The 24,486-nt window shown below is 42.5% G+C and overlaps 1 protein-coding gene across 2 annotated transcripts; it reads right to left on the minus strand.

Moving 5' to 3' along the window:
- Nucleotides 1–3,567: 3,567 nt before the first annotated feature.
- On the minus strand, nt 3,568–22,371 carry LOC100216734 (uncharacterized). 2 transcript variants are annotated; one of them, XM_020551323.2, is made up of 11 exons: nt 22,015–22,371; nt 20,169–21,017; nt 19,885–20,060; nt 18,530–18,601; nt 18,353–18,427; nt 17,292–18,267; nt 16,708–16,772; nt 15,135–15,356; nt 4,893–5,393; nt 4,597–4,806; nt 3,568–4,094 (listed from the first exon to the last, which is right to left on the minus strand). In XM_020551323.2, exons 2-11 carry the CDS (start codon nt 20,800–20,802, stop codon nt 3,990–3,992), a joined length of 3,036 nt encoding a protein of 1,011 aa, XP_020406912.1. In that variant the 5' UTR covers nt 20,803–21,017; nt 22,015–22,371; the 3' UTR covers nt 3,568–3,989. The 2 variants fall into 2 exon arrangements, with proteins under 2 accessions (XP_020406912.1, NP_001307003.1); NM_001320074.1 differs by having other exon boundaries at nt 3,664–4,094; nt 16,708–16,838; nt 22,015–22,249.
- Nucleotides 22,372–24,486: the final 2,115 nt, after the last annotated feature.

Here is a 24,486-nt window from a genome sequence, read left to right on the forward strand (position 1 = left end):
AATGAACAGAATTTTGATTTTTTCAGACTTCTTTTCTGGATGCTAAGTTGTACATAGAGTAGTTTTTAGTGCTCGCATGTGTGGTAATCATACAACATAGGTTCTTCAAGCTCATATATTATGGATGCATGCTATTGTTACTTTGTTAGTGTGTTCACAGATTTTGTGTTCAGTTGTGCAAATAACCACCTCATAGCCTTATGCCATGCCACACCTGTTTTAGAGAACCTGAAGATAGCTTGCCTCACTTCACAGACTTGTAGATGTTCATAAGCGTAATGTTTTACCCCTAAGTCGTTGTTTGTCTAAACTATTGCTTATATGTTTTATGCATGTCTATTGGATATCTCAGCTTTTATGACTGGGATAATGGAATCACAATCATGTGTGCTCGCTAGAAACATTCTGCAGCTGTTTAACTAGATGTTGGTTTCTTGTAAAAGTTGTGGTCTGTGTACATATAGAAGTCACTGATGTTTCCTATTTTTCAGGGTCAATGTTATATATTTATTATTAAGAATTGTTTGATGTTTATAATCTTCCTGTTTTTTTACTGTCAAGAGCGTGACGCCATGTGAGAGCAAAGTTGGGAAAATGGATATTGGCGGTGGTCCAGAGGTTTGTGTCTCTGTCTCACACTTAACCCTGTGTGCTCCTGAATGGATTTTTTGTGTGTTTGGCGTATAACCTCCCATTGTGATTATTCCTGATTTCAGTAGTTATCAGTAGCCCCATGATTATATTATTGAATTTGTTGTGTTCAAGTGTACTCCAAATAGTATATCATGATAGAAATTTAAAGCTTGTGCAGTATGTTTCAGTCCTATGGTAGTCATATTTTGCACCAAACCATTTCACCATTTTTCTTTGCTTCATGATATGACTCCCACTCTCTTCGGTCTTTGCTAATTGTTTGACCCAAAAGTGACCCTGTGGTTTGGGTGAACTTGTGATGTTGTTCTTTGTTTTAGCTTTCTAATTTCTGTTGTCATTGGTTTGGTATGTCATTGATGCTTTCGTTATTAAAAATGTTGCTTCTATTTTATCTTCATCTATCTGAATGATGTTTCATTTCAGGTCACTCTTATTGGCAGTCTAGAAATGCCAAAGGATGACATATGGCTTGTCACAGCTATCCTATCTGGTCTAATTGAATAATGTGCGAAGATATAAGTCACGTAAGTGATTTAATTTATAATACCCAACAAAAAATCACAACAGCTGGTCTTGCTGATTCATGAAAGCAGTGGCTATCAATTTCTGTGAATCAGATCTTTCTTGGCCTCCCATCTTCGCCTCAGGCAGCTGGGAGTGGTTTTATACTCGCTGATGACATCAAGTCTTAGGTGCTTCCATTGATCAATAACTCAGGGAAATATGGAGGGATCATGATGTGGTTCAAGTACTATGATGATCAAGATGGCTACAATTCTTCAATGAAGAGTGATGTTTAGGTTGTTGTCTGTGCTGTGTCACAATATCTGTGTGTTACTTGTGTGTATGTGAGAAATTATGTGACTCTGGAGTCTGGATAGTGTAATAAGTATTACTCAAGTATATGATTGAATCTTCTGTCATATTGTATCTTTTAAGGTATGTAAACATCCATTTTTAGCGATGCTAACAAAAGAATAGAACAGCAATTAGTGTTTTCATATAATGTATTTCATCATATTGATTCCGTAGCAACGCACGGGCATATACCTAGTTACTAAATAAATCAAATTTATAATTGTTTTTTCAAACAATTATCAAACTATAATAAAATGATCCTCAATTTTTTTCATAAACTTTTTCTTAGGTAAAGTAACATACACAAATATTTTCAAAATGTTCTGAGAACTTTGAGTCTGGACCTATAATTTGCATAAATATTTCTGAGAATTCTATATAGGTCTTGATTTAAAGTTCTAAAAAAATCTAGAAATACTTGTATACGTTATATTAGCTAAAAGTATGTTTGTGTAAAAATTAGAGAGCATTTCATCAATATTTGCTAAGTGTTTCAAAAAAGCAAAATGTAAATTCAATTTAGTTAGTAATTAGAAGAAAAAACACTTAACTTGCTTAACAAAACTAATAAAAATGCAGTGGTCTAGTAATAGTATTATTTAGGTCTACTAAAAATTTTAGCATCAAAAGATAAGAAATGAATTAGTGATAAAAATATTAGGCGCTTTTTATGTGGTTTTTTATTTTTACTAATTAAGTTGCTACACCTAAATTACAAGAAAATTAGGACAAATAATATAATATCTAATTATTATTTTTTGTGCAAAATTTAATACATTTTGGATTCTAGTAGAAGACATAATTAAAAAAGACAAAACATGTGCCACTCTAAAACTAACTCAGGGGGTTATTTGTCTTGCTTTGTAAAGTTAAGGTGGTTAAATAACCGGTTTTGAATGTGAAGAGGTAGAATAGATCACCTTCTAAAGGTTAGGAAGTTATATAGACTTTTTTCAATAAAAATATGATGGATGGTAGATATGGTAGTTGAAGAAAAATGATATTATAAGTTTGTGGTGGGGCAAAGAGGAATGATACAAGAGATAGTAATATAGGGGAGATTTTAGGTGACGTGGCAAGGTAGTGGGATATAGGGGACAAATTTAGATAGTCTCAGAACCAGTGATTAGAAATACTTGCGTCTCCCAGCATCATTTAGGTCATTCTCATGGAAGTTTCATACTCATTAAATATTGTGATGCATCATCATACTTGATAACATGGCATCATCATACTTGATAACATGGTAGTGCAATTAAGAGGAGAATCTTTCATGAAAGATGATAGTTTTATAACCTAATTTAAATTTGATATTACAACATTGGAAACAGTACATTGAAACTTACCATTAAGAGCAAGTTTAATAATACAGCCGACCCCTAGCGGTAAAGATCTTTGTAGCCTACCATTTAGCTCATTTGTATAGTAGTTAGTTTTTCATTATTAATGTAGAGCCTCACTTATCTCTCTCACAAAGTATCTTAGTTCTTTAAGTCTAAGCTAGCTTTACATGGTACTTCTACTCTCTCCTCCATCTTAGCATTTAGTCAACTTATAACCTCTTATTATACTTGCTCTAAAGCTCTGTTTGGTTTAGTGTGATTAGTCACTAAAATTAGGGTGATTAATCACTAAAATATCAAACGTATGATTAAAAGCCTACTCCTAAAGTTGTCTTCTAGTCATCAAGAGGAAGAAAAATAACTAAAGTGACATTTTTTAGTGTATCTATGCTCACCCTTCTTTCATGCGTCCAATTAAATAAAGGTAATACAGTCTTTATACATAATAATTAATGCTCTTTTGTCATGTTTAATCACTGAAACTAAACAGGGTACTCCACTAAAGTTTAATTAGATGACTAAAATAACAAAGATGGCCTAGGGCCTACGAATTGCCTTAGGGCTTGTCCGGTTATTTTCAATCCATATGGATTGGAGAGGATTGATACGGACTATGAAAGATTTTAACTTACTAGGGATTAAAACCCCCTCAATCCATATAGATTTGGGTAGAACCGAACAAGCCCGGTAGCACGGCACATGGACACCAACAAAAGTTTTGATTTTTTGGATTTTCTGATGACGGGCAAAGGGACATAACACAGAAGGTACAAAATGCTGACCCGCTGGCAGTATCAGTCTCACATCTCGAGCTAAAACAACTCATTGCAAGTTAGACATGGTGATCATGTATATACATACACTAAATCATAAAGCATTGGCACTGCGGAACTCTCCTCCATGCCCCGGGGAGGGGGGGTTGGGGGGTTATAATTACACATGCTATCTAGCCCTAGATTACCCATCTAGAAATCTGAGCACCACAAAACTGGAGCTGCAGCAAGGCGTGGCGGACATGGACCAATGAGCCTACCCTCGCAATGGTACACCGCCCTTTTGCCGGACTACGATTACAAGGTACAACGCATCATGACCTGACAAGTTGACCGAGGCATTGAGAGAGTTCCCTCGCAATCATATCCTAAATAGGTACCGCAGGTCTTCCACGGTGAGCCGGGTCGCATGGCCGCCGGCTTTGTCATCACCGAAAGCAGAGTTCACCATGGTTCTCTTTTCCTCCTGTTGAACAAGCCAGGATCAGGGGTCAGCTGAGCCAATTAACAGAGTTTTACTAAGAACAGTTGTTACTATTAGAGTTGACCTAGTCCTATGATAGAACCAAGATCACTTCCCATGGTAAAGCGAGTGCTTTGTAACTAAACTACGTTACATTCAAGCACCTAGCGGGCTAAACATCTTTCTTATAACGGAAAATGACGAGCTCTGCTTTTCAATTCATAACTGAGTAAAGAGTGAGAGTTCAAAGGACATAATACATGTTAGTCCCAAGACCCAATGGGGTCTTAACAGTTCCCCAATTAAACATCTAATGATTGTAGGCATCTTGAAAAAAAATGATTTAAATAACATTTGTGTACAACAATGTTAATGCATTTCAGGTAAAAAAACAATGTTAATGCATAGCACTCATGCTCCCGGGAAAAAAAAAACTAATCAGTTAAATGGCCTATAAACAGCGGAAAAGATGTATCAGCAGCAAAACTTTAACCAGAATTATTACCTGCAGAGCTAAAATACGATCTTCCACAGTGTCTTTAACGGTCAAGCGAGATACAGTAACAGGCCTAGTCTGCCCAATCCTGTGTGCCCTATCAACTGCCTGGTCCTCAGCATAAGGGTTCCACCAGAGATCAAGGAGAATTACATGGCAAGCAGAAACCATGTTGAGACCAAGATTACCAGCTTTCAGTGACATAATCATAACTCTAACCTGAAGAAAGAAAAAAAAAATCTTCTTAGTATGTCTGGAAACTGTAAAAGAAACAAAGGCATGAAAAAACAAACATAACATATGACCTCTGGGTCAGTGTTAAAATCCTTCACATTTTTTTCTCTTAAATTGAGAGACATTGTTCCATCTAGTCTCCTGTACTGTATACAGTTGATATTCAGTGAAAGCTCCAGCAAATCCAGCATGCCAGTCCATTGGGAAAAGACAATGGCTTTCACAGGGCCTAGTCCACTTCTGCTTGATTCCATTGTATAACTTTCAGTAAGAGGATCCATGACAATGATTGAATTCAGTATATCAATGGCTGCTTGTATCTTGGATGAGACAAAGCTGCTTTGACTGATTGAAGATGACTCGTTATCTGATGATGAACTAGCTACTGCAGAACTCGATTTGCCAGAGATGCAAATCTTTAAAGCTCCTGACGAAAATAACAATTCAAGACCTAATGTTCTACTGCAATTAGGGGCAGGGCACATATTCTCATCAGTCGTTATTCGTTCATGTATACATTGATAGCAGAAAACATGACCACAAATTGTCACAATAGCATCCTCAGGTGTATCCTGCAAAAGGTGTAATTCATTGCAGACATATAAAATAAGCCGAAAGCAAAGCATTTTAAAGTGCATGCAGTAGAATGAAAATTTGAAAACCAGCTATTGCAAATAACACGCTTACATACTGCACGCCAGGAAATGGAAAAATGAAAGAAAAATGAGTAAAAGTATTTCCTAAATGTGTGCAAACTTGGCCCAGCTCCTTGGTAGTGTTAGGCCTAGACACAACACTAGATTAAGCATGGCCCAGAATAAATTATGTTTTCATCGGTTCAACCAGTCATTTCGTTATATGTTCATGCCTAAAATAATCTCGACCCTTGGTGGGTTTCGGCAACTAATGACGACACAAGATTACTATGATTAACATATGTTTTGCAGAAGCATTTGAGTTAGGTCACTATAATAGTGATTGCTTGGCAGTCAATGATTTTCATGCCCCTAATGATGCAATTCATTTCGGATTTTAAAATTTAAAGGACGGACTAGTTCTAAGTGTTAATTAGAATTGAGACACTTAAACTAGAATAGGACTTTGTTTTTTCCCTTGGTTTTACTATAAGGGGGTATGAACAAATAGTTTGACCTAGAAAAGTCTAAGGCGTTAGGTGTGACGCATGCTTATCAAACTTAACACTAGATATATGATATATCAGAGGAGGCCCAAAAATCTGTAACACATCAAAATCCTATTTTGGGACTTAGGAAAATTCACCAAAAAGATTTCAATTAAGATGTCTTTTAATAGGGATTTTATTACCTTTGAAAATAAATAAATGGTAATGTTATTCTAAAGTTAGTTTTGAATATTAAAACTGGAATTTAATCCAGAAAAGAAAAACATAATAACAAAAGCCCTTCAATCTACTTGCTAAAGTGGATTTCTCTCTCATGAACTATACCATTAGAAATACTTTTTAATAAAGAATATATATATATATATATATATATATATATATATATATATATATATATATATATATATATATATATATATATATATATATATTACTTTCTCCCAAAAAAAGTCAGTAACAAATATTCACTTTTGAATTAACTTTCAATTTGACCACACATTCAATAATGATATTTCCCTAAAGAGAACAATGTGTAAATTACTTTTTTATTATATGTTTTGGAGCATTTACTTAAAGGAATGTAATAATAAGTAAATAAAGAAAGAAAGAAAGAAATAATCAAATATACTTTTGCATTTTCATACTGAAGTTTCTTGTTTCTGCATTAAACTCGAACTTAAATTTAAAACAGATTTGAATTTGGATTTGGATTAAAGAGAAAACATAATCGAAATTTAAAAAAAAGGGGGAAAGAACTTCTTGGGCCAAGACCTTGTGGCCGGCCCAACCCCTCGCCCGCGCGCAGTCGCGCTCGGGTATCACTGGCGGTCGGGGCCCGCTCCTTAGCCTTTAGTAGAACACGTGCATCGTCAGCGTTCACTGGCAGGTGGGCCTAGGAAGTCGAAAGCTTCCCCTCCGCGATTTTGTTACGGAACGCAGCAAACTCCGTATCGCCGGGGTTGTTCACCGGCCGATCCCACCCGCCTCGGACTCGTTTCCCTGACCCTATAAAAACAAATGGTTGTGCTCGCCCCGCCCATCTCGTCGATATCCCATGTCCATAACCGAGAGCGCGGACGTCGAGACCGAGAGAGAGAGCAGAGAGAGAAAGGAGTCTCCACCGTGGTTGCCGCGATTCACCGGCAATTGGCCGTAGAGAGTGATCCGAGGACGTTTGCCGATGCACGAGGATGGTGACCATGTCCTCATCCCACGGGATTACGGTCGGGCCGTGAGGAATTTCTCGCCAGACTCCGTCTGCCATCACGGATCCGCCTTGCGTCGTGGACTCGTGGTCCACGCCGTCGTCGTCTTCACCGCCTAAGACATCCTCCTTTGTGTTCGCCTTGCTCTCTGTGTGGTGTAGCGCTTGTGGGAGTAGGAGATTGTGCATCGATGGCTGGGATCGAGTGCTCGCCGGAGTTGCACGCCGTGGGGGCGTGACCGCCATCGCCCATAAACGATCGGAGGAGGGAGGCGAGTGGATAGCCATTGATCGGCTAATGGAGGGTCCCGATTAGATTGGGCCGACACCGATGGGATGAACCGATCGTGCCCGTCCACCGTTGATCGGGCGTATTGGATTAGACCCCGTTTCATAAAACTCGGACCGTAGGATTTAGATCTGAAGGCCAGGGTCGCATACCTCTTCGTGATCTAATCTGGGCTCGCCCTAGATCCGACGGCCAGAACGAGCCGAGGTCATTCAGTTGTGACAATTTAGCTAAAGAGCCCCGTGTTTTTATAAAAACTAACCCGCACTTCACTGTAGTACGAGTTTTATCACAAAACAGTCCAAAAGTTTATAAAACAAATCTAGAAAATGATTCCCACAGTCTAGGGTATATCCAAATTATATAACATAAATCTGGAAAATGATTTGTAGTTAAAAAGCTTAGAAAAAATCATCTCTTGTGTTGTTACTCCGAATTTAGTAATTCTTGAACCTACGTCTTCGTAGCAACGCGTAGAATATTATTACGCAGTTTGTTTTCATATTTGGTGTAATGTTATTTTTATTTGTTCGTTGTCAATCTACATGCATTGTTGTGAATAGAAGCAAGGTTACGAGGAACCTGAAGCTCCAATTGGAGAAGTACCAGAGTTGCACCAAATAAGACAAGATGTGTCCTTGATCGCATTGTTTGACCTAATAATATTTATGATTTTGTAAATCACTGTTGCACAATTAGGTTAAATTGATGGGTCCTAATAGGTTACCTAGTTTGTTTACCCTACACCTTACATACAAATGAATTATTGGATAGTCTTGCTATTGCTCTACCTGGTCTTGGGATTAATGCTCCACATGAATTATGATCATGCTTTCCACATGAAATATGATCATGTTTTACTATTATTGTTGCCTTGATATTATTATGCATGATAAGATTACTGTGTTTAATTGGAACATGGAGCGTCAACCCAAGACAACAGTGCTACCACAAAACTATAATGGCTCTGGTCCTGGCTAATTAATTAGGAAAAATGGTATGTGAGGGCCTTACCCGAAAGGGGCAAGCAGGAAGGAGTTGTGCAAGTATAGGGAGGTTCTCAGGTCGATCTGTCTGTGATAGCTTTTCGGGCGAAGGATTCCTATATCCCCTCTGCCTAAAACCGTAGCGGGTTTTCTCATGCTAGTGGAACTTTGTAAAGGTCTCGTAGTGTACCCTCGCCAACTCACCTTGAAAGTGTTTAAGGGTCCATACAACCCCCGATGAAAAGGGAACAAAACTTGTGGGTGAAGATGCACAACTTCTGCAGAGTATAAACCTGGTATATCAATCGTGCTCACGGTCATGAGCGGCTTATGCCTCTCGCATGATTAAATGGAGTTAAATTAAACCGGACATGCATTGCATTGTGGGATATTTCATTATGATTTATTATTTAATTGGGATGTTATTTACTTATACTTAGTAATTGCTAATAAAATTTTAACCAACAAAGTTAAAAGTTATGCTCAGACTCAGCCATTTCCCTTGGTAAGCCTTACATTTCTTGAGCCCCAACCATAAGTGGGCTCATACACACTTTTCCCCACAATTGTTGAGCGATGGCCGCATGAGAGCTCACCCTTGCTATAATCATGGTTTTTAAAGCAGTATGGCGAGACAAAGCGTTGGACCACCGCCTGGACGCCTAGGTGAAGCCTTTAAAACAATGAATCACACTAGGTCAAGAGCACTTACCGCCGGAGGGGATCATAAAGAGGAGTTCGGAGAGGTCTAGGTCGTCGTCTCCTAGTCAATTATAGTTGTGGAGGATCGTTGTCGTCATATGGTATGATTTATTTAGTTATTTTGTACAAAAATTGTATTAAATGATAAAGATGTGATATTGTTTTTTGTACACTGAGTCGCCATATGTGTGGAACTTGATCCCTGCACGCATGTGAGATGTATCTGGATTTGTCCTTAAATCCAAGTGTGACAGAAGTGGTATCAGAACAACGTTGATTGTAGGACGTAGCCTAGATAGAACTGGACAAACCTTTGCATACTTACCTTTACTACTCTGATTCTTTCTATACTTTCCTTGATCTTTTCTCATCTTTGTTGCTTTACTCTGATTACTCTTACCTTTTTCTAAAGACAAAAGGATTTCACACCTTGGAATCCTACATCTCATATTCCCCCTAAGAAATAGGAGTCCTAATTCTAGAAATAATAAAAGGTAAAAAAATTATTTTTATATATATACTTATGTGTTTGAATGGTTGTTGTTATGCTAATTGCTTGATTTGCCTCTTTGATTGAGTGCGATGAGTTGTGGAGTAATGTCCTCAATTGCATCCGTTAGAATCCCGTTTAAGGTTTTGGGCTAGCCCCTTGTAATTGCATTCATACCCCTGTGTAATGTGTCAGGCCCAACATCACTTGGTCTATTAATACAATTCCCAACACTAAGTTAGGGTTAGGGTTTCCCACATGGTATAGAGCTAGGTTTTCTTTTCCAATTTCCTCTCCTCTCACCTCCCCTCTAGCAGCCAGGCACATTCCCGCCGCCCCCCTCGTCGGCCGCCACCCTTCTTCGTATGTCGGCCTTGCCATTGCCGACCTCCCCCTTTCCTACGTCGCGGTTGCCGGCCAGTTCGCCGCCGCGAGCGGCGCAGGTGTGTTCGTCGCCGCCGCGACTCTGTCGCAGGCACGGCCGCCACCGCCGGCGGCGTGACCCCACACAGCCCCTTCACTGTCGCAAACGCTGCTGGCCCGACGCGCCGCCGACACCCTCCACAACATCCTCTCCATCATGGGCCTCTTCTCGACGGCCAGTCCTCCCCGCCGAGGGCTCCCTCGCAGCAGGCCTCCACCCCACCGCAGGCTCCTTCTAGGTCGGGCTTTCCGGTGCCTTCCCTGCGTAACAACAGCTGCATCAGCGCACCCGATCTTCCCCACCCACCACCTCACTCTTGCCGCTCTCGCATGGGCCGACACCGTCGCGTCCTTGACGGCTCCACCTGCATCCTCTGCGCTTGTCGCGACCGTCGCCACCATTCAGGTGGCTGTTGCTGCCTCCCAGGAGCGCGAACGCGCCGCGTCTCTTGCCTTGGAGCAAGAATGTGCCATGGGCGCCACTTTGACCGCCCATCACCCAAGAAGCTCCCCCGGTCGCTACCGGGACTCTCCACACCTCTGGGCTCAACGCCGACACCATCGTCGCGCTCCACGCTCAGGTCGTCGGGGTTCACAACATTCGGTCTCTTGTGCCTGTTGTGTTGGACCTAGCGTCCTCCCACTACCCTCGTTGGCAAGCTCAGGTGGTCCTCACGCTTCGGCGGTTCGGCCTCGCCGACCACGTCCTCGACGGCCCGTTGCCCCGCTGTCTCCATCATGGTACCAGATGGACAGCGTGGTCCTCTCGTGGCTCAACGGCTCCATCACCGTCGAGCACTAGGTCATCGTCCTTGACCAGGCGGACACCGCTCGCCAGGTGTGGATCGCTCTCGAGGGCTAGGCTAGTTCCTCGGGAATCAGGAAGCTCGAGCGCTCCACCTCGACGTTCAATTCCACCTGTTCTCTCAGGGGGATCTCTCTGTGGGCGAGTACTGTCGCGCAGATGAAGGGCATGACAGACTCTCTCCGCGAACTTAGCGAGCCCATCGCCGACTGTACCTTGGTGTTGAACCTTCTATGTGGCCTCAGCCCCCGCTACGACCACCTGAAGGCTCTCATCAAGATGATCGTGCCCTTCCCCACCTTCCACGCCGTCCGCAACGATCTTCTCGAGGAGCTCACCATGGACACCGAGACAACCGCTCCTGTCCCAGCCCTCTACAGCGCGCCTCCCGGTGGTCGGGCGTCATTGGGGGTTAGGCCCCTCTCGCCCTCCGTCGGCCGGGACTCCTATCCGCCCTGCCCCCGCCGTCCCTGCGGCTTCTCGTCCGGCTCCCACCGTCGATGAAGGCTGGCGTTCCTGCAAGGGCGGTCGCGGTAGTGGCGGCTCCACCCGGGGTGGTCCCTCTGGAAGGTGGCGGCCAGGCGTGGTTGTCGTTCTACAACCCCTAGACCGTGACCATCTCCATGTGGCCAGGTCAGACCTCGGGTGCCGCCCTGCCTCGTCCTCCTACGTCGGCCCTCCCGACGGCGCCCCCCTACGGCATACCCCGATGACTCCGGCACCACCCCCACTCCCGCCTCCGGGGACCCGCCACCCTGTCACCATGGTCCCCGCTGGCTGGAGGGTGGGACTCAACCTCCCTCGCCGCCGCCTTCAGCACCATGGCGATGACATCACCCCCCTCCGACTGGGTGGTCGACTCCGGCGCGTCCTACCACACCACCTCCACCCCCGACACATTATCTCGCTCCCATCCCCCTCGATCCTCATTGGGACGGTTCCACTCCACCGATCACCTCAGTAGGTGTCTTGGTTCTCCTAGGACCTTTCTATCTCAACGACATTCTCGTTTTTTCCTCGGAAGCGTAGGGAACTGCGCTTTAGAATATATTAAGAAGTAGGTCTAAAGAAGACATGGGGTTCTCGTAGCTCCTCATATTACTCATAACCTTCTTTTTGTTCGTCGGTTCATCGCCAACAATTCTTGTTCCATTGAGTTTGACCCTTTTGGTTTCTCTGTGAAGGATCTGGCCACCAGGACCCCCCTCGCCCGCTGTGACAGCTTGGGGCCCCTCTACACGCTTCGGCCTTCCTCCACCAGCGTGTCCTCCCCACCCATCCTGGTCTCCACCACATCCTCCACCACTTGGCATCGTAGTCTCGACCATCCAGGACCCAACGTTATGACCAAGCTCACCAGTAGTTTAGACATTTCATGTAGTAGGGGACATTTTGAGGGTTTCTATCATGCTAGGCCGACATACTCGTCTCCCATTTACTACTTCTCGGGCTGAGCAGGCTTTTGATCTAGTTCATTGTGATCTCTGGACTTCTCCTGTACTCGGTCTTTCTGGATATAAATACTACCTTCTCTATTTCGTTTTATATAATCATATCATTCGTTCTATTTCATTTTACATAATCATGTCATTAGTTCATTGCTTGTTTAGTTTACTTCTCCCACAATCTAATGTTAAACGAGCTTTAATTTCTATACTCACGCTTATTTCATATCCTTTGAGTTGCTCATTTAGTTTACTTCTACCATAATCTTATGTTAAACGAGCTTTAATTTCTACACTCGCGCTTATTTCATATCCTTTGAGTACATATTATGGACTTGGTTTGTATAAGCATGTTTAACCCATGTCATTACTATCTTATGCTTATATGAATCAAGTGTGAAACCTTATCTTGATTTCAAACATATTGAAAGTAGTATTGTCATCAATAACCAAAAAGAGTGACATTCAAAGCATCTAGACCCTTAGTGGAGTTCGATGATTAATGCGACACAAGAATGATGTGACTAATGTGTGTTCTGCAAAGGCATTTGAGTTAGGTCATGATAATGGTGATTGTTTCAACAATCAAATGTTTTTCATGCCCCAAATGATGGAATTTGTTTTGGTTTTTAAAGGACACGCAACAAAATTAAGGTCGAACTAGTTCGAGTGTCAATTGGAGTTTAGAGACATTTAGACTAGTTTAGTACTTTGTTTTTTTCTTTGGTCGTACTATAAAGGGGTATGAACTATTATCTTGACCTAGGTAAATCTATTGTGTTGTGTGGTGCACACTTGTCAAACTTAGCACTAGATTGCTCAGAGGCCTAAATTTTTTTGGAACAAACCTCATTCACAAAGATTTTAAAATAGAAGTGAATTGAGAGGTTAAGTGGGCGTTAGACCAGAGTCATCGAACCATTGAGGAAGATCCGACACACCCACACGTGCAGGTGCCAGAGCTGAGGGATTGTCGGACCCTGAGTTTTTGTCCGTCGAACCAGACGTTGTGCTTGTAGCGGTTAGGGTTAGCTCCGTGGGGCGGCGTCAGACCATGTGAATCCCAAAAAGGTACCAGAGAGAATTTGGCACGTCAGACTGGTTCGACGGGGTGTCATCTGACCTTTCGCTGCACATGTTCCCCAACGGCTATATCTGAGACAATGAGGTCATTGTGACCGTTGAGTTGTTGGATCGTGAGGATTGGTCCGGCACTTAGACATTGGACCGTCCAACGTCTACAAATTCAATGAAGCCAGTAACGGCTAGTTGGCACATTGGAGAGTATAAATATCTCCCCCAACTCATCCATTCTACCATTCTAGCTCTCTTGCCATTTGTTCAGTTGAAGAAACATTTTAGAGAGAAAGGAAGAGCCTTTGGCTAGTGAGATGTTTGAGATTTGATAATGGTAAGATTAGTGACCTCATTAGTGCATAGAGTAGAGAGTAGCAAGTGAGCATCCACCTTCCACATTAGGCTTGCGCGAATCAAGGGGGGCTACTCCAACAAATACTAGGGTCTAGGGATGGCAATTTAACCCATAGACCCAAAACCCGACGGGTGTGAGTATGGGTGCACCCGGCTTGAAGTTTCGTGGTTTGGGTACGAGTTTCTAATTCAACCCACGGGTGAACCGCAACCGACCCTAAATTTGGTTCATTCTTTATTTTGCGCAAAAATGATTAAGATACAATAGTAATTATTTTGAATAAGTAACTTGGCTAATGATTCCATGAAATGTTTTGTTGCTACTCCACGTGAGAAGGCTTAAAATCCATAGATATAACTCAATTATTGTTGGTGCTTAATTTCTTATAGCTGAATTATTGTTTAAAAGCATATACTGAGTAAAACACATGGGTGACCCGAAACCCGACAAGTTTGGGTGCGGGTTTAGAATTACACTCGCGGGTGTGATCGTGGGCAGGTTTAGGTAGACTTCACGGGTGCGATCGTGGGTGGATTTTTGCTCCACCTAACCTGTTGTCATCCCCACTAGTGGGGAGTCACAATTCTCCGATATCTCGAGGAAACATTGTTGTGTTCGTAACTCTTTCTTTACTTTGAGCATTTAATTTTGTGCAATTACCTTCTTGTATTTACTTTACTAGAGTCATCATGCTAGAGTTGGTTGGAATTTAGGCAAACTTGTGTGTGAAGAAAAGAGAACACTTTTAGGCACAAGGGACGAAGTGGGTTATTTGTAGGATTTAATTGTTGAAAGAATTTTTAGATTAGATCAATTCAACACCGTAGGTATCTTGATCCTCTCAATGTTCAATGACAAGAACTAAAAAAATGAAGTTTGATGGAGTATATTCAGAACAAAGTGAGATCAGCTAAAAGGTTGCACTTAAATGGAGGAACAGACCTAAGTTGGATTCTCTAATTTTGTGTGCTTCAAAAAAATCAAATTAAAAGTTTACACCAACTATTTCTGCAAAAAAAAAATGTGTGTTATGAAAAGAGATAACAAATAAGCACCCTTTGCTAAACATAGTACATATTTTAACAACTTTACATAGTACATATTTAACATAAATGTCTAGTTTTTTTAGAAATCTTTAAGGTGTATACATACCCAGATTTTGGAGGAGCTAGTGCAGAAAATCTGCATTAGGGACCACATGGACAAAACTTCTAAACAATTCATCCTATGTTGGGGTAATTAATCTACAAGGGAACCCCCATGCCCAACGACGACCCAACAATCCAACTAATAACACATCCAGAAGTACACATGAGGCTCATGATTATACCAAAAAGAAGAGAAAAGAAGATAAAAAACAGGCGAACATCAAAATAGAGACCAGATTGCTTACATTGCATAAGCCACAAAGTGTTGACCCCACTTCCAGTTTTGCAAGCAAATCTATCACCACTTCCTTAGGAAGTTTCTTTGCCATTTCTATAGAACCATCACCTCCATATTCTGACTGATTGCCCTTTACAAGAATAGGATGATCACAGGCTTGCCGAAGTCGCAGCAACATTAAAAGGATGTTGGCATAGTTTTGTTTGAGTGTCCCAGCCGCAGCAAATGCCTGAAATAGACAGGCAACACATCAGCATCAAGACATTTCAATTTAAATATTCCCATTGCAAAAATAAGATGCAAATATTTAACTACTGGTCAAAACTATTACTCCCTCCGTCTACATGAATTAGTCATTTTGGGTTTGTTCTAAGTCAATCACTATCAACTTTGACCGGTTATACCAGATGTTTTCATAAAATTTTACAACATAAAACTAAAGTTACTAGATTCATCATGACTTAAACTACCATGATATGTCATTCTTTTAGTTTAAAATAATTTAATTTTATATATATTGTTGGTCAAAGTTTAAATAGTTTGATTTAGGACAAACCCAAAACGACTAAATCATGTTGACGGAGGAAGTAAACATCTTTAGATATACAACAATGGATGGGATCAGTACAGATTAAATAAATATAAAAGCATGAAGGCATAATGCAATTTAAATAGAAAAAAAGATGGAAAAACTAGCTGTAAGGAAAATGGACCGAGGTCCATTTAAAATAAGGTTTTATTGTTTGATGATCAACATAACTAGTTGGACTAACATTATTTGATAGTATTTTTGATATAGTGCAGTACAAAGAATGCATAAGTGAACTTAAATTAAGGCAAAGGGGTGGTCCAGGTGGTCAACATCTCAAGTAAAACATGTTGATGAAGAATGGTTATTGAGAAAGGTTGCAACACCAGACATATTCGATGACACACTAGATAAAAGCACCGGACGCCAAATCTCCAACGGTCGACAATGGTTAGCTAATGTGGACACACCAGGTACTCACCGGACATGTTCAGTGAGTGCGCAGAAATTGTGTCATTTCCAACGACTAGTTTTGGACTTGGGGCTATATATAGTTATAAACTACCCCAACTAATCATTTGACGTGGGTGGGAGTTGGGGAACTTATCTAGAGGTTTAGAGAGAAGCTTGCGTGTTTCTCGATACCTTGATAAAAATACCGGAGTCATCAATGAAAGTTTGTATCTCTATCGCTTTTAGCCTCCGCATGCACATTGTGTCTTCCTAGCTTAGTTGATAGGCTAGTCGATAGATTTAGAACCTAGGTTGCATAACTCTTCATGGTAGAGATAGCAACACACCTAGTCAAAATTTAGTTGCACATAGGTAGTTTGTTTATTGCATAAGTTTTGACTAGGCGGTATTATAGGCCTTAGTTTATGGCATTGAAGTCAAATAACGACTCTAAATTATGGCAATGAAGTTGAGCATATGTATACAGTATACTACAGGGGCAACATATAACAAAGAAGTTTTAAGAGAAAATAGCAACACCAAGGCACTGTCCAGGAAAAAAAAGATAAATCACGTGGAACTTGAAGACATAACCAACCTTGAATTGTTGCCGAGAGCGTTCTTCCAGCATCAAATAAAACGACCGCTCCTCTTGTGTGAAATCTACTTTATTCAGATTAATTGTCTTAGGAGGTAAATTTATTATTGGTTTGCCATTGATCACAGTTTCTACATGAAAAGGTATCATCCAATCATTATAGAGATTTTAACCAAATGGAAGATAGAATCAACTCAGCCAAGTCCACAGGTACAATGAAAAGGAACTATAATGTAAGAAAACAGAGACAAGTGTAGAAAAGAAAAGACAAAGAAAAGCCCAATAAAATAGCAAACACTTACAGGCTACAGCTCTATAGTAATAGACTAATAGTAAAAGCATAAGAAACAGATCAATATTCTACAATCTTAAACAAAGCCATGTAAAACTGAAAACAACATGCAGATATGGAATGTTAACCCCTAACATACACGTAAGGTTAAATGAATAACTAAAAAAAACCTCTTCACATGTCCTGTATCTACAAACAATCCTAGTACAAATAACATTTAAGTGGCACACATAGAGTAGCATAAAAATACAGCTGCAGGAAGACACATAGAGTAAAAATACATTTTTATCACCTTTCGTACGACGCAGGAGAACTACCTTCAGCACAGCCTGAAGTTTCTTGTATCCATTAATTGCATCTCTAGCAATTGGGTGCTTAATCATTGTGCAAAACGAGTTATACGTGCAATACGGATCATATTTCAAGAAACGGAAATAGCTAAACAGATCATCAATTGCATTTTGTATAGGTGTTCCTGATAAGCACCATCTCCGCTTTGCTCTTAGCCCACAACAGGCTCTGGCCACTACAGTTCGGAAGTTTTTTATTGTCTGAGCTTCATCAAGCACAACCCTAAACCATCGCACTCTTGCAATTGGACCACTGTCAAGGTCAAAGTTTGAGTCCTTAAGTTTCTTCTTCTTTTTCTTAGCCTTGTTTTGCATATTCGCCGATGGCTTTCTTTTATTGCTAGCAGAGGGTTCTTCACTGTTCTTTTGATCTGCGTCATCATCAGCCATCTGTTTAGGTACTTCATTGGCCACAATTGTATATGTAGTAACAACTACATCGTATTTTGCCAGCTCACGTGGATCTTTGGTCCTTGCACCACCATGGTAGACTAAAACAGATAATTTAGCACTTTCGCTAACCTTGTCAGTTAATTCGTTAGACCACTGCTTAAGAACACTAGCAGGGCACACTACTAGAGTACCTGCAGCTGGCCTTGTCATGGAACGTGAGGTGGATGCAGATGATGTGGAAACTTTAGCTTTTTTCTTGCGTTCTGCTTTGGTTTCAACCATTTTATTCACAACATTATTCGGTTGATTAACAAAAAGTTCAGCACTAGTACCAGCAGATGTTGACAATGAACAAGCGCCTTGGTCCTTTTTAGGTTCATTGCTAACAGTTTGTTCTCCCTCATCATCTTCATCAAGGTTTAGTGCTTCAGATTTCAAACGATCTGAATCAACAAACATAAATTTCGACTGTTCCATCCTCTGTTTTTGTATAAGGGCAATAGTAGACACTGTCTTCCCAAGGCCCTGTTACAGCACAACTGCTTCACTGTTAGAATACAAATACGAAAGATCTAGGCGCTTCAGAAGAAATAAGAAAGTCAGACATAACCTGATCATCGGCAAGAATTCCACCAGCACAATGTGAGCTATTCTCCTTTGAAACCATCCAAGCCAATGCCATTTTCTTGCAATCAAGTATTAAATGTATGTAAGGAACATGATATCCAGCACTAAAAGGAATTGACACATAATCAAGAGTTATGCAAGGTCCCATGTACGGATGTACCTGATGTCTAAGCAGAGGTACTGCTAGCACACCCTCAGGCAGATCATCTTCACTTTTTTCGCGACTAATATTCTGCATAACATATTTTGAAAAGCAATGATATTCATGGAGCAGAATGATGACACTCAGGGTACAATGAAATATAACAAACAACAGCTAAACAAAGTTTACCTGGGTACTTAAAATATAAATCCTACAGGGAAAATATATCCTAGTTGAGCGAGAAAACTCAAAAAAAACCAATCTCAGATCAGATAACAGAAGTTAAGCAGACACACATGTTTACAAAATATAATGGAATCCTTCAAGAACGGAAGATTGTAAATGGCTATGGTAGTTGCTAAACGTATTTACTGAATCATCAGATCAAAATAAATAAAATGCACCATCAGTCTCTGGCTTCCTTGATTGAAGTACACTTACAATTTATTTTCTAAAAGATCTAGTGAAGAAATGGAGTTGAAACCCTTCTTTTTGGTAGGGTATGGATCAGGAAATAATCTTAGCAGAAAAATGAGAAATTCAAAATATAAGTATTGCAGGGATAAACTTTGAGGCTGCATTTGGCATTGCTGTAGATTATGATAAATGAATAATCTCATGTTTGCTAGAACCGCTTTCAAATATTTAGGTATTCAGTCAGATATGTTTTGAAAAGCATGTTGCGCATGGAGCCATGGACATGTTGTTCCATTTCAAATAACAGAGGTCAGTCACACGAGATAAAGGAAAGGGACAATTAACCATCAGAGATCAGACAATCTAAGTTGTTAGCCAATAATCAGATTGTCTAAATGATATGCTAGATTTTTTTCAGAACTGCTTTTCTGCTAAAAAGAAGTGCCCTGCCCCACACACAAGAAAGAATAAATAAAGCTGCAAAAGGCCCATTAAATCATTTTACCAGTGTCACAACATAAAAAGCAACCATACAGTAAAATCAAATATAAGTATTTGTATGAATGAATTGTTCAAATTTCAACAGGTTGGAAGATGCAATTTACTTTCTCTGAAAACATTTATACAGCAATCACACATGTTGACATGATAAACTTAATGTGATTCTCTCTATCCCCATCAAATAGAATCTGTTCACAGAGCATCCTTCTGATGAAGTGGAAAATTACCTATTAGATAAATTAAAATATTGCCTACAACTACCCACTGATTCATCAAGTTAAGCCAACACTGTGGAGAACAATGGTTAGATTGTATAGAAACTGCCATCAATGTAAGTTCAAGCGAAGAGGACATCATTAATACAAATTTATCCAGACTGCCAATGGATTCAGCAGTCAGCACACCACATTATTAGCTGGGCAGGAAGCAAGAAACATGTACGCATGAATGATTACCTGCAGGGCTTCTTGATATACTGCTCTCTCAGCGTAATCTAAGACCCTATTTTCAGGATTAAGGCGACTGTGTGTCTCAAAGCCCTTAGCAACTTCACTGTTATTAGAATTGGTTGCCTCAAACGTTGAAGGCAGTACCCTATGTGAGCTAGAACCTCCATATACAATGACATCATCTGCCATATAAAAAGGGGTAAAGATTAATCTTACTACAGAAAATCTACACCATTTTCCAATGCTTGTGTTATTGATCAAATTACATCATGTGATGCTAGCATACCCACCATCATCATCCACTTTATGGGTATTAAGTGTACTAGAAGTTCCTCTTGCCATTATTGAAGATGAAGGCTGCAAATTTCCATTGGCAATATTTGTCCCCATTCTGTTTTCACCAATATTTGGTGACTTTTTGGTGGATAAAGGCAGTGGGAGCTTGCGTGTTTCGCTAGCAACAATTGGATGCATAGATTTTGATGTGTTGCCATTTGAAAAGGATGATGGAAGGACCCTCTTGTTATTGTCATTTGCATCTGCTGTAGAACTGTTGTGCTTTTCCACTACGCTATCAATTCTACTGGAAGTAGAATGGCCCGGTCGCATAGCCATATAAGGATTTGCATGGGGATGAATCCTGTCCACTGAACCAAATGTATAACGACTACTCTCAGCATGTCTACCATTCGTAAGGGATGCTGGAAGAATCCTGTATTGACCATTGTTGTTCTCAGTAGGCTTAGTCGATGGTGGAGCAGGAGCGCTCCTTTGCCAATCTTCATCCTCAAAATTGATTATTCGTCCTTCAGCATTTTGATCAAGCCTTGCGATTGCAGACGCTGGCTGGTCGTCATCATCGAATATTGAGCCAATTGAGTCATCATCACTATCCGAAATAATAATGGCAGAGTTTTCATTCATATTGCCAGCAAGCACGTGCACTGTATATGTGTTCTTAGAACTTTGTTTTTCTTAGCATGACTAAACCATTCATGAACCAATGGTTTGCTTTCTATCTTACAGAAATAAACAGCACTTCCTTTTTTCAGATGATCACCAAGCTAAAAGAGAGAGCACACCACCCATCTCACAGTAGCACTCACAGTTATTCGAGTTACCCTCACTGTGGGAGTAACCTGCAGGAAGACCAAACATGTTATAGCTGACTAAATAACTAGTAGTCACAAAGCGGAACAGCAATAAGTGCATAACAGTGAGGAAGCTATATAGGTAACATAAAATAAACAACAGTGAAGGAACAAGATCTCTTCTGATCAGTGATATTAACCAAACAGCTCCCCAACATGTACAACATAGCCATTATATACTCCCTCCGTCCCAAAATAGCATTTGTTTTAACTCTGGATTTTTATAACTATATTCAAATAAATGATGAAGAATCTTGACACATCTATAAAACGCATACATCAAGTATTGTATGAATTCATTAATTACCTAAAACGAATTTTAATTTGGGACAGAGGGAGTATACAGCAGCATTCCAAGTTTTTGGAAAAACTGGTGTTAAGGAATCTATTGTTTCCGGCTAATGTGGCATGCACTGGAAGAGCAGTCCTAGATCAAAACCTGGATCGGATCAAATAAGCCCATTCAGCAATCATATATCCCATCCACAGATAAACAACCGGAGTACCGTACCAAATCTTACATGGCTGAGACCCCTGTGTTACCGACGGGATCAGCCAATCTGGCATGGGAGGCAGCTACTATAACCTATAATATAAAAATAAAATCCCCCAACCCGCCCCAGCCGGCGGAACCTCGGCGTGGGACACGAGTGCGCACCGAATCCCGCAAAATGGTTCTCGAAAATAGATTGAACCCATGCCCTCACTTAATTGGCAACTAAAACAGGTCCTACGGTGGCAAGCGATGCCGATCTTGCACGGCACGCAGCAGAAAAAAAGGAGGAGAATCTCATCGAATCAAACGATGTATTGAATGAATCGACAGGATTGGACTGGGGTAGTGTAACAAACAGCGCAACAATCCACGCACGTGTAAGAGGCGCAGAAAAGTTTCGGTTTTGATCGAGAGCAAAACCGACCCCTGGAACCACGAGCGAACCCACCCCACCTTCACCCATCACCCATGCGGGGCAAGCGGACTCACCACCGAGAAGGGAAGGGACTGAATCCACGCCCCAACGGATGGATCTCCGCTCCGCTGGATGGCTCAGATAAAGGGGCGGCGGCGCGGCGGAGGATCCACGGGAGAGCGAGGGCCTGCCTAGAAGGATGGAGCGAGGGAGACCGGCGCCGTTGCGGTCGGGGGATATTCAGTCCTTGCAACTGGCGAGGCGTTGCGGAGGAAGTGGCACAAGGGCCAGGCCCGAATGCAGCCAGTCAGGCTTTCGGCCGGCTGCATCTGTTTTTTTTTCAAGGCATTCCTCCATTAATCTCTTTTTTTTATCTCTTGTCGCCAAACCAGGCGTAAACCTACCATTGGTTAATCGCACCGTCTCATTCTGAACCACCATATGCATTGACTTTGTTAGAGTTTTTATTGACTGTATATATAAGACGCAAACTACACAAATGGATGTAAAACAAATCAATTTGAGACCATTTACTGCATTCCCGGATACGTCCAAAATGGTCGTACCAGGTCGGCCTGGCTCGCCCGAGCCTATGCATCCGCATGCAACCGTCCAAAGCGAATAGATCTTCTCTATTTTCTTGTCCATTAAACCAACTCTTAAGATGTTTGGAAGTGCTCTAGGTTTTAGCTTATGTATTTTATTTTATAATAAAATTTTAAATAGTTTTAAAGAATAATTTAAATTTAACTAATAAATAAAAGTCTACAACTTTAGCTCAACGATTTTCTGGTGCATCTAATGACTTGCTCCACCAAATTTTGTGGAGCTGGAACGGTCCCAAACACCCCCTTAATACCTCATTTGGATGTAGATATTGGAGCACATAATTAAGATTTGGAATCAAGTTTCCTGAATTATGTTGTTTGGTTTCACATGGAATTGAGATTTAGAATTAGAGACCCAATTCTTTGAAATTGGATTATAACTAGAAACTCTCTCTTACAATACAAAGTGTTACCCCTTTGAATATTTGTGTCGGCGTCTCGAGACCGGGGGGTCCCTAAGCCGACGAGTGAGTGTGCCGCGTGCCCCAGCCCAGATGGGTCGAGCGCGTGGGCGAGCGCGAAGGGGGGAAAGCGAGGTGGCCGGAGACGGGCGTGAGAGAGGTGGAAATCCCGCGGCCTTCGTGTTCGTCCCGCGCCCAGGTCGGGTGCGCTTGCAGTAGGGGGTTACAAGCGTCCACGCGGGTGAGGGAAGCGAGCGGCCCCAAGAGAGCGCATGTCCCGTCCTCGTCCCCGCGCGGCCAACCTTCTCTAAGAAGGCCCTAGTCCTTCCTTTTATAGGCGTAAGGAGAGGATCCAGGTGTACAATGGGGGTGTAGCAGAGTGCTACGTGTCTAGCGGGGGGAGAGCTAGCGCCCTAAGTACATGCCAATGTGGCAGCCGGAGAGATCTTGGCACCCTGCTGGTGTGATGTCGTGGTTGTCGGAGGAGCAACGGAGCCTGGCGGAGGGACAGCTGTCGGAGCGGTCGAGTCCTTGCTGACGTCCCCCTGCTTCCGTAAGGGAGCTGAGAGCCGCCGTCGTCACAGGGCTAGCGGGGCGCCATCATTGCCTATCTGGCGGAGCTAGCCAGATGGGACACTGGTCTTGTTCTCTGCGGCCCGAGTCGGATCGGGGTAGGGTGATGATGGCGCTTCCTGTTGACGTGGCTGGCCTGTGCCCTAGGTCGGGCGACGTGGAGGCTCCTCCGAAGCCGAGGTCGAATCTGTCTTCCATGGCCGAGGCCGAGCCCGAGCCCCTGGGTCGGGCGAGGCGGAGGTTGTTCGGTAGAGGCCAGGGCGGAGTCCGAGCCCTGGGGTCGGGCGAAGCGGAGTTCGTCGTCTTCTGGGGCTGAGCCCGAGTCCGAGCCCTGGGTCGGGCGGAGCGGAGTTCGTCGTCTTCCGGGGCTTAGCCCGAGTCCGAGCCCTGGGTCGGGCGGAGCGGAGTTCGCCGTCTTCCGGGGCTTAGCCCGAGTCCGAGCCCTGGGTCGGGCGGAGCGGAGTTCGCCGTCTTCCGGGGCTTAGCCCGAGTCCGAGCCCTGGGTCGGGCGGAGCGGAGTTCGCCGTCTTCCGGGGCTTAGCCCGAGTCCGAGCCCTGGGTCGGGCGGAGCGGAGTTTCCTATGGCGCCTTTGGCAGGGCCTGACTGCCTGTCAGTCTCACTCTGTCAAGTGGCGCTGCAGTCGGAGTGGCGCAGGCGGCGCTGTCCTTCTGTCAGACCGGTCAGTGGAGCGGCGAAGTGACGGCGGTCACTTCGGCTCTGCCGGGGGGCGCGCGTCAGGATAAAGGTGTCAGGCTACCTTTGCGTTAAATGCCCCTGCGACTCGGTCGGTCGGCGCGGCGATTTAGTCAGGGTTGCTTCTTAGCGAAGGCAAGGCCTCGGGCGAGCCGGAGATGTGTCCGCCGTTAAAGGGGGGCCTCGGGCGAGACGGAAATCCCTCGGGGTCGGCTGCCCTTGCCCGAGGCTAGGCTTGGGCGAGGCGTGATCGAGTCGCTCGTATGGACT

Source organism: Zea mays, chromosome 4 (genome assembly GCF_902167145.1).
Source record: "Zea mays cultivar B73 chromosome 4, Zm-B73-REFERENCE-NAM-5.0, whole genome shotgun sequence".
Lineage (NCBI taxonomy): Eukaryota > Viridiplantae > Streptophyta > Magnoliopsida > Poales > Poaceae > Zea > Zea mays.

Excerpts from the sequence above, each read along its gene's own strand:
- LOC100216734 (NM_001320074.1), bottom strand. The coding sequence starts at position 20,802 with ATGAATGAAAACTCTGCCATTATTATTTCGGATAGTGATGATGACTCA. Across the intron at positions 18,602-19,884 it reads TATATCAAGAAGCCCTGCAG|AATATTAGTCGCGAAAAAAG; the intron begins GTAATCATTCAT and ends TATGTTATGCAG. Across the intron at positions 18,428-18,529 it reads TACCTCTGCTTAGACATCAG|AAAATGGCATTGGCTTGGAT; the intron begins GTACATCCGTAC and ends CTTGATTGCAAG.